The following is a 19,473-nucleotide window of genomic DNA, read 5'->3' as shown; positions in this document are numbered from 1 at the left end:
AAGAACCTGTGGAAGTTTTGAGTATTATGTTTTGTTTTTACTACTTGAATTTAAAATATTTATAAGTTATTGTTTTTATTTTAATATAAACATTATTAAAAGAAAACTATCACAGAAATAGATGATGTATTACTTTGATCATATTTTGTAGAAATATTATTTTTGATAAACATTTTATTAATTTATTTTTAATTATAAATTATGTAAGGAAATTAGCACTAATCAATGATAAAATAGATTGTTTCCATATTAACTGTAATGAAATGGAATAACTTGTTATTCGATATTGAAATCCTTCGTTTTGAGGGAAATGAAAAGGATCTTTGTCCCAAAATGATAAAGCTGTAAAAAGTAATATTATTATTATTTTATTTTATTTTTGTGAAAATATTAGATATGTTTTTGGCTTTCATATAAAATAATGTAAGAAATATTACAATAACTAATTATTAAGTATAAAATGATATGTCAGAATACCATAATGAAAAATATCATATCACCCGGTAATGATATTAACTTATGTTTATTTAATTGACATCTTATACTAACTTGCATTTTAAATATTCAAATTAAATGTAATCAGTATACCTAAAAATAAGAGGGTTGAATAATTCAAACTTATATGTTTAGATTCAAGCCCCCATTCTATTTTATCCTTTGAAAAAAAAAAAAAAAAAATCCAGAGTCTATAAAGCACACATTTCATCATTATCTTATTCTTTTTCTTTTTCTTTTTTTTTCAAACTACTACTTTTATTCCAGTTGTAATTTAAATCTGCAGGATTTATTTCCATTTATAATTGGCGGTGCATCCCATTCGCAGACGCCGGTGATGTCCAATAAAAGCACCAGATTCCCCATTTTGTCAAAGGTGGGTTGTTCATTTTTATATCAAACTTTGGCCAGCCATCAAAAAGTTACCTATTTGAGCACCTCTCATATCTAAGCATCAAACATTTTTATAGGAGGCTGACCAAACGACAGATCACAAATTGACCCAAAAATAAATAAATAAATAAATAACCAAAATTTTTGACAAGCAATGACCTTTTCTTATGTGCCCCAGAGCTAAAATACAACTGGTAATACAAATTTAATAATTAGGCATTTTTCTTTCTGCATTGCATATTATGTTTCCTGAATTGTATTAAAAGTTTTTCCTGGGGATAAGGGGAAGAATAGAGATGTACAACCTATTTCCATTCACATGTGATCAACTACTACAACTTCCATGGAGGACTGATATTTGTAATAATGCCTAGTCTTGGTTTAAGTAAAATTATTTACAGTGGAGAAGGTGTAAATGCACGGAGAGAGAGAGAGAGAGAGAGAGACAGAGGTGTTTAAAGGAAACATACAAAAATTTAAGATGAGCATGATAAATTACACTTGCAAATATATGAGAAAATTCCACCATGAGTGGACGGAGGGGGGAAAAAAAATAAATAAATAAAGACTTCTCAATTTTACCTATTTTTCTTTCTTAAACTAGGACCTCATTCAGTGTCAGAAATCAGAATGCCAGCTCGTTAATAATCATAATCAAACCATCTATCTGAGTCATCACTTTTGTCAGACTTTGCAGGACTATGAACTTCAACATCTGCTTCCTGAACTTTAACAACATTATCACCCAACTCAGATTTTGTTGCTCCTGCCTGTGAGCACACAAATATTCATTAGGATTCTGATCAAGAATACTTCCACCACAGGAAGGAGCAACAATAAATATTTAGATCTAGCATTACAGCATAAGAGAATAGTAAAGAGAAAGTACATACACTTGCGTCATGAATTGGCCCCTCTGCCACCTCGGCCTCTTTCCCTGCCACACCAATTGAGTCATCTCTATCATACTCCTGTTTTGCATGAGAAGCATCTTGTTGCAGCCGCTCGATAACTGATTCGAAGTGGGAATGATCTGTGCATGCAGAGGTTATATTATTATTCCACACACCATTTATTCCAAGCACAGCAACTAAAAAAGAGAAAGCATCAAGAAGGATGTAAAAGAAAAATGAAAAAGAATCACCTTTTGCCCGATTAGTCACAGCTTCTGAAAGCCTTAAAGGATATTGGCGTTCTTCTTTCTTAAACTTCAACTTGATTTGATGTCGTGTTCGATCAGGAAAAAGTTGTTGTATCATGGAAAAATCTGTTCCAAACTGCCGAACAGCCTACAAGATATTTCAAGGCCAGGTATTAGTTAGTACAATTTCAAGTGCAAAAAATAGGGAAGAAATAGCAATCAAATTAACTCAACCATGAAATAAGCCACCTTCATTTGTTACTTTTTTTTTTTTTTCTTTTTTTTCTTTTTTATAATAGCAATCAAATTAACTCAACCATGAAATAAGCCACCTTCATTTGTTTCCCTTTTTTTTTTTCTTTTTTTTTTCTTTTTTTTTTTTTTGAAGGGAAGAAGTTCAATTTGAAATTGAACTCCAAGGCAATTGGCCAAGGGTGCTCCCAAACTCATAAAATTACAAATATTATTACCCTACTTGTTCCAATCCTCTCACCTCAATCCTTCGACTCATAACTCTTAATTTTAAATAAAATTCATCTTCTCTTCAAGCTTTGCCATGTTTACAATGCAATAGACACTTTCAATTCAAACTAGAGAAGGAATAAAACCACCATTCAGTGCATCAAAGAGGGAACCGAGAATCAAGAAGGGATTCTGATAATTTTAGCAAGAGAAGGTACGAATAATGTTAAAAAATTATGATGCAACTAAAACTAATACCATATAGAGTCCCAAGAATGTTCGACATATCATGTGGCATTCCAAAAGTTTCTTACAGCATCAAAAAATGTTGTCAAAAGGTTGGTTCGGTAGAAAGGTTACTGGTGGATGCAACAGCCAACTAGTCAGTCGGACCCATAACCAACCAGAAAACAGAGCAGTTACAAGGGAATATAGCAACCAAACAAAGAGATCATCCAAGAGGATGTGCCTTGGAATCTGCCAACTTTCAATGACCCTAGTCCAGTGGCAAAGGGAACAGTCAATATCTGAGGCATGTAAAGCGTCAACCTAGCAAATCTGCTCCTCATTAGTAGAAATGAAATCTTAAGATATCTGTGGCCTACCTAATCTTGTGATAGTTCTCTTTACCGTCCAACATAGCCTTCAGCTTCATCAACATTTGAGCTTCAACAGTTGCCGTTTGCAGAATGTTATATTTAGAGGTTTCTATGCAAATTTTTATCCTTCCAGTCAAATTATCTTCCTTCCTAACATTCTCACAGTAATCATGAAATTCATATGGAATACAAGTTGGCCAGTTTAACTCAGTATCTATAACTTCTAAGACAAATTGGTAACACTCAAGGTACATAAAATACATACAAAAACTAAACCTGATACTCTTATCTGCTTTTCTGCTAGTCATATACTAGGAATAGTTTGGATTCAAATGGAATCATGGGAATCAGTAAAACGGAGGCAATGGTACTGCTCGATTACCTGATAAAAAAGTTCTGTATCTTGTTTTGACCATCTTGTAGTGGGTGTTCTGTTCATGAATGACTGGTAATTGATGTACGAGGAACTTGGCTTAATGCCACAACTTTCTTGGCCATCTTCGGAGTATCTGTCGTGTTCCGAAGCAAAGCTATCCTCTTCATTGTGAGAAGCTTCTTTGTTAAGGAAATTTTCAGAACTGCAAAGAAAGAAATTTAAAATCAAGCTAGATCACCAGCCCTTATTTTGTATGTGTGGCCAACTGAAAGACATATCATGTCATACCACTTAAAATGTCAAATTGTTTAAAACCAATAAAAACACGAAGTTTCTCCAAATTTCTTCATAAGCTAGATATACCAATTCATGGAAACTCAAAATTTTCCCCATGAGGCCACCATCGTCCAATCCTGAAAGATTAATTTTATTAAACAGGGCATGTCCATCATGTGTACATTGTTAGCTTCATTTCTTCGATAAATAATAGTTATCTTCATTTTATCACGACATGAGTAACCAAACCATGGACGCTATTTAACTTAGTATTATAACGTTGTACTTTTACAACCATAATGTTTACAGGATTCAAGCACCAATTATGCATACCAAATCAATAAACTTAAGGTAGGACTTTAGGAGAATGTCAACAGCATCCCTATACTATCCTTGCCATTTCTTTCTTCAATCAATAAAGTTGTCTCGATTAATAAATTAAATGTTTTTACACTTCATTGCATAAAAATGCCAGATGGATTTGAAAATACCTCCAATTTTTACAATCAAAGTCTATGCATTATTATAACTAGGCATCCATACATTTTCCACTCAAAAAATCTATCTGTACATCGAAATAATTTTTTTAGAAATATGCTACGTGATAAAGATGAAGCAACAGTAAATAAAGATTTAGTTAAATGTGTTCCTGCTTAAAATCAAATACCTTTGATTGGCTTGAGTTGTGTTAGACTTTGATGCCTCTTTAATCTGAATAAGTTGACAAAAGAATAAGGCAGTGTTACTAATAGCAATCATAGGACAGATATACCTTTGAATTGCCATGAAGTGAAAAAGAATAATTATCAAAATTACTTTCTTCTATGAAGATATAGGCATAAAAACTATAAAAGCATATATACCGCTAGGCGCTCCCTATGCTCTGCGAGGAGAATGAGATCCTTGATAGATAATTTTTGGGGGTCAATTTCATCCTCTGGCATGTCAAGCAAATCCTTGTTCACTGAAAAGAGAAATTTAATCAAAACTCATTCATTACAGAAATAAATATCTCACAATGTTGGACACCAAAAAAATCCATTTACCATGCCTTCTGTTTCGGCGAGTTGAATGGGAGAACTTTTTAGGAGGTACTTTGGTTGACTGATCAGGTGCTTCATTTGCTTTTGTACGCTTACGGACTGGTTTATCACTTTCAGGTAAAGGTTTTTTAGGCTTTCTTGGAGTCTTTTTCTTCTGAGATGGTCTATTTTCTCTATATTCATCATCATCATCCTCATCTACATCTGTATTAGAAATACTGGGAGGTTCACAAGCTTCATCTACTGGCTCATCAACAAGCTGTTGAGCTGATCGCTTCCTTAGCTCCCTAGATGACTTCTCACCTTCAATTCCCTCACTATTAGTGGAAGATGTTTTGTGCTTCCTCAGTGGAATTGATTCTGTAAAAGCTTTTTGAGTTCCGCTCTTATTAATCTGAGCAGCAAATTGGGAAAAAAATAATAAGATATATAGTAATAATAATAAACCAAGCTAATACCAGACTAACATGATGAAGCAAAGCATGTTATAAGCAAGGAAGGCAAACTAGTATAGTTGACAAAGTTACCACTTCTTCAGGCATATCAGGAGCATCCTCTGAATTCATGACATCCCCCAAAATGTCATCACCTGAACGGGTAATTTCTGCAACATTTTTTGGTTCTGAATTGCCTTGGATTTCAGAGGTTGAACCCAAAGCAACTGAATCACCAAATCTTGCAGATGTGTCATCAAGAACTTCTAAGTGAGGAATTGAACCCTCACGCATGCATCGAGTTTCAAAAGAAACCAAATGTTCAGCTTGCACATGTCTAGCAGACTCAACTCCCAAAGGTTTCTCTTTCCCCTTTTTCAATTTGGGCTTGGGTTGAAATTTGGCAGCACGTTTTCCTAACCAATTCCAGCCTCTAATGTTTTAAAAATATTCATAGTAAAACTTACAAGTACAAATAGATAAAGCAGAAAGCTGAACTGCACATACCAGATGCCATAGTGTCCTCAGATATAGCATCTAGAGTTTCAAAGTCGAACAAGGATCCAGTTACCTGAAATAAATCAATAATATCACATTACTGACTTGTCCATAAAGTGCATTGAAGGGGGGGGGGGAAGAAAATACATCTTTACCTTTGTCATTGACCTTCCATTACCAATCTGAGCTTCATCATATTTATCGGAGACAAGAGCTCCATTACAGGACACTGGATCTTGGGTAGTGTCATAATCAGAACAAGTTTGAGATTGTGCAGCATCACATACCACAATGGATCCATGTGCTGGAGCACAAGAATTTTCCTCTGAAAGAGTTTCCACTTCTGAGTGTGAAATAGAATCTTTACCATCATTATTGACACAAAAAGATGTTGAGAACTTGTTTTTGTGCTGGATATCCATATCTACCTTACAATGGGACTTGATAGCATCCCTTGCTGCCAACATAACACATCGAGCGCTTGACAATAATAAAAATAACGAAATATATCATATGGCTCATAACAATTTATATAACTCACCCATTCCACTTGTAGGTTGAGTAAGAAAATCATCAAGACATTCAAGTCCAGAAAAGAAGTCTGCATTCTGAAAAATAAATGAACTCATCAACTGTCAAGAGAAGTAAAGAAAGCTAACAAAAAGAAATATTCAATTTTTTTTTACCTCTCCCACAGGTTTTCCAAAGCTAGAATGCCAATCTCCACTTCCATCAAGAACTGGAACCTCCGGTTGCAGAGCATCCACAGGAAGTGATTGAGAAGAGTCACCTAATAACAAGCTTCTGCTGGTATCGGACAATAAAACACTTGAACATGGATCCTCAATACTTTTCAATGGCTCTTTCCTCCCAAGGATCTCTGACGTAGCTAAAGACGATTCACCTTGATCAGCTAATCTACCCTTTCCAACATCAACAGACTGAACAGACTGTACAGTATCTAAGTTGGGACTTCCCATCACACTTGGCAGAGTTGAAGCAACTGCTGTAGGTGATCCCTTTCTAGGCTGTGGCTTTGGCTTGGGTCGAAACTTGTGACTAGTGCAAGCTGAAATGAAGTTGAAACCAGTCACATTTCCCTTGAAGCAAGATGGAGTTTCAGAAATAATTAGTTGAAAATTTGCTTCTTGTGAAACGCTTACTGTTGCTTGTGGCAGGCTCAAAGAGAATATCACCAAAAGGGTCCGAATCGAACTGTACAGAATCTACCTAAACCACAAAAGTCATAAATAATCAATTTCAAGCATCATATAAATGATATATGCCAGTATGAGAACATAAAAATCCCACCTTCTTTGCTGATTTTCCAACATCACCATGTTGAGAAAATTCCAAACTGTCCAAGCCAACTGGCTCTTCCTCTATTGTATCAGGAAGAGTTGAAGGGATTGATGGAAAAGTTTCCTGTTCGCTACCTGCCCTAACTTCCACAGAGAGTTAGCCACTATTTATGAACAGGATGTCAGATACAAGTGAAAGGGGCACGAATAGACAAACTTACGGTTACTTGCATCTGGCTCCACATTATTGTCAGTGAAAGGATCGACGTTAAGGTGCAAAAGGTCAGCCTGAAACAAAGATATGTTTAGACAACAAAATTTAAGTACTTAAATAGCACCAATTACCAGCAAGAAAAAGACACAATGTTTTACCTCACTTTCAGGTTTTCTAAATCCAGAATGCTCATTGACACCTATGTTGGATGCTGCAACCTCCTGATGGGAACCATCAACAAAACCAAGATGCCAATTAGGGGCAACAACATCGGTTGAGTCGTTTTTTGTTTCTGTTATATCCTTTAGACCACTTGATAAGAAATCTTCACAATTTTCTAGTGCCTCTGTAGTCCCATTAGCAGCTGTGATAGCTAAACAAGAACCATGTGGGATTTCCAATCCATCATCCACCACACCAACAGGCAGAGTGGATTTTGTCGTTTCTGAGCTAGTAGCACAAAGTATTTCAACCTTTCCCTTTGTATCACTAGTTACCACCAAAGGAACAGATGCAGATGTTTCTTTTCTAGGCCGAGGTTTGGCCTTGGGTTTAAACTTTTGACCCACCCGAGCTGCTAAAAGAATTAAAATCATTAAATAACCCCTACCTCATAATGAAATACAGCCATCAAAATATGGTAAGTTAACAGAGATTCCATCGGCACGACTTACCAACAGTGGCAGAAGGCTCAGAAAATAAATCTTCAAAAGGATCCATTTTTGTACTTAAATCCCACAATGGAAGTCTAGATATTCAGTAGAAATCTAGTTGTCAATGAATCTGAGAAAATGAATGAAGTAACAAATAACAAACTGAGTTTCAATAAAAAAGTAAGTAATTAAAGTAAAATACACTTTTTAAAAAATACATTATGATGGATTTTCCTCATTAACTATGCCTTAGAAACTTGGCTATTTAAAAGTATTTTCTTACAGAAAAGACAGAACATTGATCAAATTTATGCGGAATAAATACCCCTAGTCACAATATAACACTTAAAGAGTTTTCCATTATAGCTTAGCATTGGAAAAAAACTCCGTAAATAAAAATTAAAATCAAAAAAAAAAAAAAAGGTATAAATGCGCAATGTAATCACAACTTAGTCTTCAGTTGGCCAGTCATCTAACATTCATCCCTAACCATTTTGAGAACCGATATCTGAGCCTCTCATTTTGTGACAAAAGCACTGCAATAAAAAGCCTCTGCTTGAAATAAATAACCACAAGAAAAGGAAATTCAACAAGCCCTGAAATTGTAGATTTGTTAAAAAGAACGAATATTAAATCCAATACAAAGACTCTAACTGCATTAAAAATCGAATTTTTATACAAAACCCATATTTCTTTTCTTGCCTCTCCAGTGGTACATGTTTTCCTGGAAATCCAAACAAACCATACGAGAAAGCTATTCAAATTGAAAATAAAATGTAAATTTAACCTAACCCAAACAGACCATAAGTGCAAGCTATTAAAGGAAGATACATACTAGGAGCAAAAGATACAGCTAGGAATAAGAAATGGTATTATTGCTCATAGCTGCAATGTCTCATAAATAACAGCATGAGAAAAAGAAACTAGAACCTCATAATTCTTCGTAAGATCAAGAGCAAAATTTGGTTAATCACTAGAACTAATGCCATACATTTATCATAAATATAAAACTAAGATGAATCGATAAAAGCACAGAGCCACAAGCATTGTTCAACCGAGTTAAAAATAAAGGCAAACCAACCGCTCTTAACTGCTGCCGTACATTATCCCCCAAACACATGCATGCTTCAAAAATGTCACATACTGTAATAAGATTGCAAATGAATGTCAACGTTCATAATTATCACTTTTAAATTCCATTTTCGAAACAAGAACTCGTTTAATTTCTTGTTTTTTGTAAATTGTTTGCAAACAGCAAATTTTCAATACAGACAAACCATCATTTAACTATCAAACTCTGGCTAAATTCACAAATAGCAGATGACTTTCACTTCACAATTCAGTGGTCAGCAAGAAAATTGAACAAAATAGATAAAGACAATTGAGCAGGGCTGCACAGATAGATGAAACTGACAACAAAAAAGAAAGAATTTCAGACAGAAAAATCAAAATAATTACCGGGTAGGTCAATGTAGAACACTGCTGAAGTTGATTCCGTTAGATTCGGACAGAAACAGACAGAGAAGATAGATTTGCAGATAGAGAATTCAGAGATTGTGTTTTGATATGTCAAAGCAAATGGAGTTCCAATTCCGAAATAGCACAAACAACACCGTTCCTCGCAGCCGGTTGGTCTTCGCCGGCGGCGGTGTGGCTCTCGGAGTCGTAGGAGAAGAATGGACAGTGCGTCGTAGAGGCGTTAGGGTTAGGGTTTAAGATTCTAGGGTTTGATGATGAAGGAGACGAACAGGATAGACCAGAGACGTCAATGTTCAATGTTTACAAATACCGTATCACACTCAAAACTCCACAAAATATAAGCGGATCAGTTGGAAACTAAAACCAACGAAATTTATTCACATAATAAGGTCAAGGGTTCGATTTACGAGAAACACAGTTATTAAATACAATAAAATTTTATCTTTTAATTGGGGAAAAAAACTGAAACGCTGCGTTTTTCTTGTTTGAGAGCGTCCTTTTAAACAAATATAAAATAAAATAAATGTCACCCCAAACTTGTTTGGCCATATTTTTTATTTGAAATTATCAGATCATTTTTTTTTCCCAAAATAGAGAATAATAAAATATAATTTCTTTTTAAAAATATACTTTCTCTGAAGATAAAGGGTGCTAGGCAAATTATTTTTGAAAAATGAATAATATAATTGGGCACAAAAGAATTATGTCCTTTTTTAAAATAATTCTTTTTATTTTGAAAGCCCATAATTTGAAATTCAGATATCTTTTTTTTTTCATTTTGAAAAAACTAATTTCAAATTCTCACCAAATCCAACTAGAGCACAAAGATCATCTGCTTACTAATTTAATAACTTTATAGTTAAGTTTGGGTCCAGAATTTTTCTCATCCCTCACTTTGGCGCCCAATGGACTGACCTGATACATAGCCCGGTAGAAATTTTTTATGTATTTTATTTTCAATAATACTAGAGTGATCTAATTCTTCACCAAATTAGTTTATCAAAAATATGGCAAATAATGTGATAGATATATTTCATTATTATTTGGTTTTTTTTATTTACCTATCCATAATTAGATAATATTAATATGCCTACCAATATATTATTTAGTAAATTTTTTTAGTAAACAACGTGGTAATTTTAGTACTATTGTTTAATTTTTCATTTATAAATATTTATGTTTTTATTTTTGTTTTTATTTTAACATTACTATGATTTTTAACATTGGTTCTGATTGCTCCACTTGATTTTGCACATATACATTAACTGAGTCAAAAGTATTTTTCTTAGATGATACATATAATATATATATATATATATTGTGATTGTGGTTCTAACTAAAAATAAGAAGATCAATTAAAATTATATAATAGAACATCAATACTACAAATATAAATACAATTCAAACGACAAACTACTATGAATTACAAACATCATAATTCCATAACTAACTTATAGGAATTACTAACATTATCTCCCACATTTCCAGACAACAATATCCAACTACAATCATCTATAGTACAAATATAACTACAATCAAACAACGAACTTCTTCAAATTGCTAACACAATATTCTACATTAGTTATGAAATATGAACTCCTCGAAGGACCAGCAAAAATGGTGGAGCAATTTGTACAAAAGGATTATGAGAACTAACTCAGCTAGTTTCAATCAATTTAGAACGTGAAATTCCCCAATAAATTAAACTAAGAAAGTTAAAAATCTAAAAATTCACATGTCATTTAGAAACAGATTAAATTAGATTTACTCATTGTAATTAGATTTACTCATTTATCGAGCTTGACCAATTAAATAAAATGAATAATTAATAGAAACAAATTACTAAAGTTTTTTTTTTATTATTATTATTAATAAAGATAGGGGTTGAGTTATTAAACATTTCGATGTATTTTATTTTATTCCATTTTACTCCCGACAATCCTTTTTAAGCCTCTCTTTTTCTTCAAAGAATGAATTACTTCATTAGCTAGAATAAAATTCTCCTGTATTCATCATCCGAGTACAAAAGCAGCTTGGTAAGGCGATACCATTCGAATACTCATTCTTAGTAGTACTAAAATAACAAGAGAGGAATACATAAAATAAATAAAATAAAATAAAATAAAAAACAACTAAAAATGTATATATATATATATATATATAAATTTGTATAGGCATGTACATTGGGAAAGAAGAACCTATCCATCTATAATCTTTTTAACCAAACTGGTAAAGGCCTATCAACGTTATCATATACAAAAAGGGACCTCTAAGGTTTTGAATCCAAGTGAATGTATTGCAAAGAGAATATCAATCATGAATGCAAGACCTAGTAATTAAGGTTTTAAATCAAGTTTCTGAAGTGAAGAAAACTCAATATCCATCATATACCAAAGAAATTTAAAGAATTTATTGATCTTTTTCACCTTAGTTTTGGTAAAAGAAGAGGGATCAAAATATTAAGAACCGAAAAACAAAACACCACTAAGCTAGAACTTAGTTAATCTTCACATCCTAATAGAAAGTAACCCAATACCTATCAAATAAAAAAGGCAATGTAGCATCTATCATCAAAAACAAATAAAGGCAGGTAACCGTACACATGGGATGACAGAAATCAAGAAAAATGACCATATATACGTACAGCAAGAAATATATAAAGTATCAAGAATTGACATGCCATAGAAAACAAGAAATATATAAGGGAACAAGAAGACAGGAGATGGAAAGACAATATAGAAACATATGTAGCATCACACGGTGAATTACTTTTTCAATCTGGAACTTCCTGCGTGTGCCAACATTACATGATTGCAAAGATGAAAATGGATTCAACTTTATCCAACTGATAAATTCCCCAAATATTAGGGGGGAAAAAAAGACTTTTATAATTATTTCCACAATAAACCAGATAAACTAGTTTTATGTGTGGATTAGAAAACCATGTTACAATCTCTAGAAAACCCATTCAATTGGCAAAAAAATCAGAACAACCATTTCTTTGTCCCAAATAAAAGTTGGGAAATGCATCAAATGCTATTACATCGGCCAAGCATTTGATCCTATATTGTCTGGCTTTTAAAAATACTGAAAACCCACTTCATAGGCATTTGCAAGCTCTTAAGAATTAATGATAATGCAAACCATGTCCAAGTAACAAAATAAGAAGCATAAGATAAAATTATGGAGAAAAGGCAAACAAACATGCACATATTTGTGGCCCTGGGCTAGCAAATAGAAGTTATAGCCAATGGACTAGCAAATAGAAGTGAATTTTGGACACAATCACACAAAAAAATTAACATGGTTAACTGCGAGAGAAATACAGCAAAAGAAAGCATCCAACTACCCACTTGAGCATAGCATTGCAATCCATTTCATGACAGATGAAACACAAAACCACGCATTCTGAAAACTAACATTCCTTTGTAAACAGCTAGAGACGAATTGATTAGGCTCTAATTAAAACCAACCACATATATACTGATCTCTAATAAAAGTATAACGTACATTGAGTTTGATTGTTTTTTTTTTTTTTTTTTTTTTTTTTTGGGAAGAATTTTCCAAGCTCACAAATCCAAAATATAAAAATTTATCACATTTATCAAATACCCATAACAAATTCAAACCCAAAACTCAAATAATTTATATCAACAAACAGAACAAAGATTGTAGAAGCTCACTGACCTTGCCGTCGCTAGTGAACCCTTGCCGTTGCCGGTGAATCGTGACGTCACTTTCTCCAGTGAATCCTTACCGTTGCCGTCGCAAGTTCTAAAAGAGTTAGGGATTTGAGACTGAGAATCGGGAAAATTTTAAGAAATCTTTCAGAATAATCTAATTTGTTTTATAGGAAATTTTATTTGAAAATTAATTAGGAAATTTCCTTTGAAAATTAAAGGGTTCGGAATTACCCGAACCGAAACCAAAACCCGTTTTGATGCCATTTTTATCCTCCATACCCATCCCAAACAAAATGGTTACTCAAACCGGACCGGTTAGTACTCTTCCTTTTTTTTTTTTTTTTTTTAACAAATTACTTAATTTACTACCTATCTAAAATCCTACGTGGCACAAACAAAAATGTTAAACCTATCCGTTTTGTCAACCGATTATTTACTCATTTGACAGCAGTAATTAAGTAACCACATTTGTAAGAATAATTAAGTCGGATAACTCAAAAAGAAACAAAAAAAAAAAACTTTTTTTAAACTAAATATTTGGGATTTTTTTTTTTTTGGGTGTTAAAAGGAAAAATAAACCGTGTAAATAATAACAAATATGCCTAAAGAATTTCCATTAAATTTATCTCCTTAGTTCACAACAATTAAGGTGCCAGGGAAGGGATTTATGTAAACTCCTGAAACTCTCCTCCCATAAAACTATATAAATTGAAAACTATCTTTTTCAATGCAAAGTATCCAAAAATGGTTTATATGCTTTTTCTAAAATTCAAAAGCTGTTTTGGAAACTTTACCTCTCAAATATTCCAGCATGTGCATCAAATATCCGAAAACAAAAATTGCATGCATCTTCTTATCAATTTGGAATTAATGGAACTAAACCGAAGGAAAAAAAGAAAAACAAAAAAACAAAATCACCATCATCATATACAAAAATTTGATTTAAGAAAAAAAAAAAAAAGTTTGTAAATATATATTTTGGAGATTCACTGAAAAGGAATTTCATGTATCAAGTGGCCCAAAATCGAGCAGGGCCCGCATGCAGAGCCTGCCCAACCCCCAGTTTAATTTATTTTTTGTTTCTCTTTTTTTGTAATTTATTTAATTTCAAACTCTCTATGTTTGTTTTTAATTCTTCCTTCTTCTTTTTTTTCCTTTAGAATTCCACATTTTAATTTTTTTAATAATTCTACGTTTTATATTTTTTCAGATAAAAGCTAAAAATTTTAAACATTTTATAATAAATTGCTGGTATATTTTTTTGTTGGTGAAAATAAATTGCTGCTATTCATTCAATGCTGCAGAGCTCATCACTAATGGCACTGCACATGTTAGTAGTACTAAATATAGTCACTGCAAAACACAAAAAAATCTTGAAAGGAAGAGAGATTTTAAACCCCCAGTATTAAATTTCAGTACAGCCACTATTTTTTTTTTTTTTTTCTGGTCCAAAAAAGCACAACACAACCACACCCGAAGATAATACAAGCCAAAGATGAAAAGGCTATATCAATGTATGCCAATCTGATCTAGAGTTTCACTTTGTATTTTAGCCTGCCAATCTACATTGAGTACTTCAACCATGCCCCTTGCAATCGCTTTCAAATTTCTGTGCCCACTGATTCTTTGCTTCACTGCGAAGGCATGCAAGTTGCAATCTCACTTAAAATAAAAAAATAAAAAAAGGAAAAAAGATTTAATTCATTGCACCAAACCCAGATTGTCCATTTTTACCTATTTGACAATGATGCTTTTGTAAGACCATCCTTGCATGCTCATTTTTTCCAAAAATGGATGACCACTAATTGCTTCTTATCCTTCTTCTTCTTTTTCTATAATTCTGTTTTTTTTTTTTTTTTTTTTTTTTTTTTTTTTGGTAATCTAGAATGAAAGCAATTGAATTCAAAATTATTATGGGAAAAAAAAAAAAAAAAGGGGCTTTGTTATTGTTAATGTTTTTTAAGGGACCTTGTTCTTTTTTAATGACTAGTGGTTTTGAGAGGTACAATATATAACATGAAAAGTATGAATTAATTCACGTCAAAGATTACAAGTGGCAGCTAACCCTTTTACAATAAATCAAACTACATAGAAAAATAAAAATAAAAAACTAAGCCCCTTTTTTTACTTTATTTTCTTTTTTAATTAATAAAGAAGAAAGTAACAATTGTGAGTTCATATTTTTGACCATGTGAGTAGTCTATTCCAGTCTTCTTATGACTATCTACATGCATACAATTTCCAACTTTTTCTCTGAAGAATTTATCCTAAAAGTAGTGAAATCGTTTAAAACATGGGCGGCCTAACTAGTAATTTTTATTTATTTATTTTTTGGTAAAACTTCCCAACTATTAACTATTATATATATAGATGAGAATTTTACAGTACATATCACTTTTAAAGCTGAAGCTTTACGAATGAAAATGTCGATTTTGTTGTGTCCTGTATATATTAAAATAGATGTTTTTATCCGAAAAATATTAATTTTGGATATGATAAGCATAAGAACCGTTTGTATTGTAGAAAAATTCTATATATATGTATCTACTTTTTTTCTCCTTCATGTAAGTAATATAAAATTGGGATGCTCATACATATAGCCAACCTTTGGTTTCAATTTCTTTAAGCAAATGTTAATTTGTATCATGTCCAAAAAATATCTTTGGTTACCTTTCTTGCAAATACTTGCTCAACTGTTAAATGTCTTTAATTTCAAGTGCCTGGAGATTTGGCACAATTTTGACTTATATGTTTCCTTAACCATGGAGTAATGGAAAAAGGAATGTGAGAAAAAGAAGATACATATTTTTCCCGATATGAAAGAAATGGAAGAAGAAAACTCTTTCCTTCTAGATCTAGGCCCTCTGTTTTTCTACAACCATTGGAAGAATTTCTTTTTGTACTAAATTTTTTTTATTTATTTTTTAAATGTTAAAGTGTATTAATAAGATTTTTTTAAACAAACTTCCACAGAAATTTTCAAACATAAAATTATTAAATATTAATAAATAATAAAGTAAAGAAAAGTATAAAAAGAAACACACATGCTAAGATGACTTTCCGTGCCACTTTATTTTCCTTTTTTTTTTTCTTTCGTTTTTTTTTACTACTATTTCTTTACCTTTGATTTTACTTCCATCCATTGTGGAACAAACACACACACGCTAGACTACTATTGCAACTGCACGGCTGCACTGTACTTACTGTGGGATTCCACCTATTATATCCAACGACCAAAGCAGTATACCGGGGAAGGAATCTAACTATTCAATTTTATATGACGAAATCACCCTTATTAACCTATAATTGTTATGAGAAATACATGGTCAATTCGGACATTTCGCAGCTCCAATGATCAAGACCTAGATGTTGGGGTCCCATACTCCAAAAAGAAAAAAATAAAATAATTAATTAGGGTTACCTACATCCCTAGATTTTGTATATTTCCAAAATGACTCGTGTCAGAACATCATCTGTGGACCTAAATAACGTACCAAAGGATTCATTATTATAGATGCCTAAAATATTTTGTGTAAGCTATTTTTCACAAAAAAATCCAAAATTATATATATATATATGCATACACGCGGTGTGTATCCAATTCCGACTTCCGCCTCCTTTGTTTGTTTTTTTTTTTTTTTCTTTTTTTTTTTTTGTAAATTATCTGTAAATAATAATATTTTCAGACTATAATTTTTAAAAAAATTACCATCTAAAATGTCTTTTACATTTAAAAAAATTTAAACGTTCGCAATGAAGACACTATATATGAATTGGAATTCATACAGTTGGATTATGCAATTATGATGATTGTATATTGATCCTTTAAAATTTACACCAATTATAATTAATTTTTAAAAAATTTTAAAATCGTATTAACATCATTACAAGAAGTATGAACGGAACAATAAAAAAAAAAAAAATCATAACTTTTTGAAATAGAAATTGGTAATGTTTTTAAAACCTGAATAATTAAATTATGTTTATATCAAACTTAGAAAAAGTATATGAAATTCGAACTTTTCAAAATGATATATTATTATTTGATTGATATATATTTTATTTTAATTATCTATTTAAAATTTATTTGTTTATATATATTTTAAAAAAAATTAGGAAAGTGAATTTTGTCACATTAGATTTTTAATCTTGAATCTAGAATTTCAAAGTTATCATAGGACTATTCATATTTAATGTTATATTAACTTTTTATAATAATAATAAAATATTAATATATTCATTAAATTTATATAATAAATAATACATATTAAAATATTATTGGTTGACATATTCATACAATCTAAATATATTAAATCTTTAAATAAATAAATAAATTAAAAAATTAAATATTAATATATCATCTATGAAATTATTTAATAAATAAATTTTATACAAATTTTAATAACTCTAACATTATTCAATTGTTTTTATATTTCACAATTTACACATCGGTGAATAAACAAATCATTACTTTGTGGCACTACTGTTTCGAAAATAACATATGAAAATGAATAGCTCTAGATAATTCAACAAGAAATGAGTACGGTATCGTTGTTCTTCTGGTCCGAACCTTTAATTCTCACCTTGGAGGCTCAGAATATGTCCTTTACTGATAATTTGGTAGAAAAAAGAAAAAAAAAAAACAATTAAAAAGAAGAAGATGGGAATAATCCTGAAAGTTTTATCTGTTTTATATTTTATTAATGTACAGAATAAAAACACTTTTGAATTTTTTTGGAAGTGTTTTCGTTAGGATAGTTATATAATCACTAAAATAAGAATCACTTTATCTAATATATTCAAAAGAATTAAAGGGAGAATATTTTTTTGGGTTAGAAAAATATTCTTTTGTTCTCTTTCTACAGAAGAAATATTGTTTGATAACGAAACATAATTATTTTAAGTTATACAAATATCGGTTAAAGACATCGACCATATATTCCGAGCTAGATTTGTGATGACAAGGAATAAGACTATACACTCTGCCATAGCCTCTTGCTTTTGTTTGTTATTATTATACCTATTATTATTATTATCATTTTGAAACTCATTTTATGAAGTTTAAAACATAATTACTAATTAAAAGACCCAAAATGCAAATGAATAATTACCAATTATGGCGGAATGTAAAACACAATTGCTTTTCTATTGGACAACTTCAAAAGTTTTTAATGTTGCTTGATTATCGCCTAATTATAAATAATCCACGTTAAATATCTTCAATATTTGTCTATGCATATTTTGAAGTTTTATGTAGAATGTTAAAAATGGTATAATATTTTATTGTAAAACATATATTTACTTCAAAATATGCTGGATTATTCAATCTAGATATGCATAAGTAATAAATTTCTCCAATATAGAGAATTCTAACTTCATGCAATATGTCTTATTCATTGGCTCTAATTGATGTTTTATCAAATTTTCATATTAACTTATTAATGGTTTTTTAATATTATTTTTTTAGCGAAGTTTGTTTTTAATGTTTATATTCTTAAAAACATAAAACTTATATAGAAAAAAATAAATGAATGTAAATTGTTCCAAGATGGTAAGAAATTTAATTCATTAAGCTGTAGTAGACGAGCAAATCCTGTACATCCATGACTATTAGCTGTTTGTACCATAAAAGGGACCCTCCTTATTAATTGAACCATCCTTCACAAATTATAATTCTTTTTGTATATATATATATATATATAATTTTTTTTTGGGACATATATAACGAGATTTCTAGAAAAGTGAAATATAACATTATAAAAAAAATATTTTTCAATAAATTATCCCCAAAAAAAGAGTGATAAGTAACGAAAATGAATAAAGTTTAACTATAGTCTCAATCAAAAGCTCAATTATTATATCGTAAAACTATAAATATGAAGGTTAATATCATTCATTTATTTTGAAATTTAACTTAAATACCATTTGTTATGGTAGATTTAAAAAAATAATAATATTCTTTTAGCTTTTAAAAATTATCTTTCTTTTTTTCTTATTTTTACATCCATACGAATTTATATCATTACACCTTTTAAAAAAGTATTATTTAAGATTTTATATATATACAATTGACATCAATGGGCCCATTGTTTGAAAATGTAAGAGTAGGACAATCTCTACACCTTCCAACTTTTTTTATTCATCAAAGATAAAAAATAAAAAAAATAAAAAAGAAAAGTAATGTGAAATTACCAAGTTGTCTGATTAAATCTGAGATTGTTGTTGGTTCCCAGCTGGATCTGGACAGTCTGTAGAGTCCTCTTCCCCGCTACCTCACATGTCCCATCAACTTTTTCTAACTACCCTTTTTAAAAAAAAAAAAAAAAAAAGAGATTCCATGTCTCTTTTCCACACTTTAGATTATCATTTTCTTAATTTCAGGTATTTATTAAATATATTTCCACAATTTTTATCATCATTAATTTC

The 19,473-nt window shown here is 31.0% G+C and overlaps 1 protein-coding gene across 23 annotated transcripts; it reads right to left on the bottom strand.

Annotated features, from left to right (window-relative positions):
• Window positions 1-1,185: 1,185 nt before the first annotated feature.
• LOC107426769 (uncharacterized) lies at window positions 1,186-13,353 on the bottom strand. 23 transcript variants are annotated; one of them, XM_060820252.1, is made up of 19 exons: window positions 13,052-13,353; window positions 8,332-8,421; window positions 7,907-8,015; window positions 7,391-7,809; window positions 7,240-7,306; window positions 7,029-7,162; window positions 6,881-6,947; window positions 6,404-6,786; window positions 6,259-6,325; window positions 5,873-6,174; window positions 5,727-5,790; window positions 5,313-5,635; window positions 4,789-5,179; window positions 4,606-4,706; window positions 4,410-4,453; window positions 3,473-3,668; window positions 2,033-2,177; window positions 1,782-1,921; window positions 1,186-1,658 (listed from the first exon to the last, which is right to left on the bottom strand). In XM_060820252.1, the coding sequence occupies exons 3-19, from the start codon at window positions 7,950-7,952 to the stop codon at window positions 1,530-1,532; spliced, it is 3,018 nt and encodes a 1,005-aa protein (XP_060676235.1). In that variant the 5' UTR covers window positions 7,953-8,015; window positions 8,332-8,421; window positions 13,052-13,353; the 3' UTR covers window positions 1,186-1,529. The 23 variants fall into 23 exon arrangements, 20 of the variants coding, with proteins under 20 accessions (XP_060676235.1, XP_060676236.1, XP_060676232.1 ...); XM_060820253.1 differs by having other exon boundaries at window positions 8,335-8,421; XM_060820249.1 differs by lacking the exons at window positions 8,332-8,421; window positions 13,052-13,353 and adding exons at window positions 8,967-9,028; window positions 9,344-9,785.
• Between the last annotated feature and the right edge of the window lie 6,120 nt (window positions 13,354-19,473).

The sequence above is a fragment of the Ziziphus jujuba genome, chromosome 9, assembly GCF_031755915.1.
Source record: "Ziziphus jujuba cultivar Dongzao chromosome 9, ASM3175591v1".
Classification (NCBI taxonomy): Eukaryota; Viridiplantae; Streptophyta; class Magnoliopsida; order Rosales; family Rhamnaceae; genus Ziziphus; species Ziziphus jujuba.
Note: the sequence above shows the minus strand (reverse complement) of the source record. Positions and strands in the feature narration are given on the sequence as shown.

Bases quoted from the DNA above. Each gene is read 5' to 3' on its own strand.
- LOC107426769 (XM_060820252.1), bottom strand. From the start codon at position 7,952: ATGGATCCTTTTGAAGATTTATTTTCTGAGCCTTCTGCCACTGTTG. The intron at 7,307-7,390 runs GTAAAACATTGT...TCTTTGTTTCAG, and splicing joins TTAGAAAACCTGAAAGTGAG to GCTGACCTTTTGCACCTTAA. The intron at 5,636-5,726 runs GTATGTGCAGTT...GGAATTGGTTAG, and splicing joins TGAGGACACTATGGCATCTG to GAAAACGTGCTGCCAAATTT.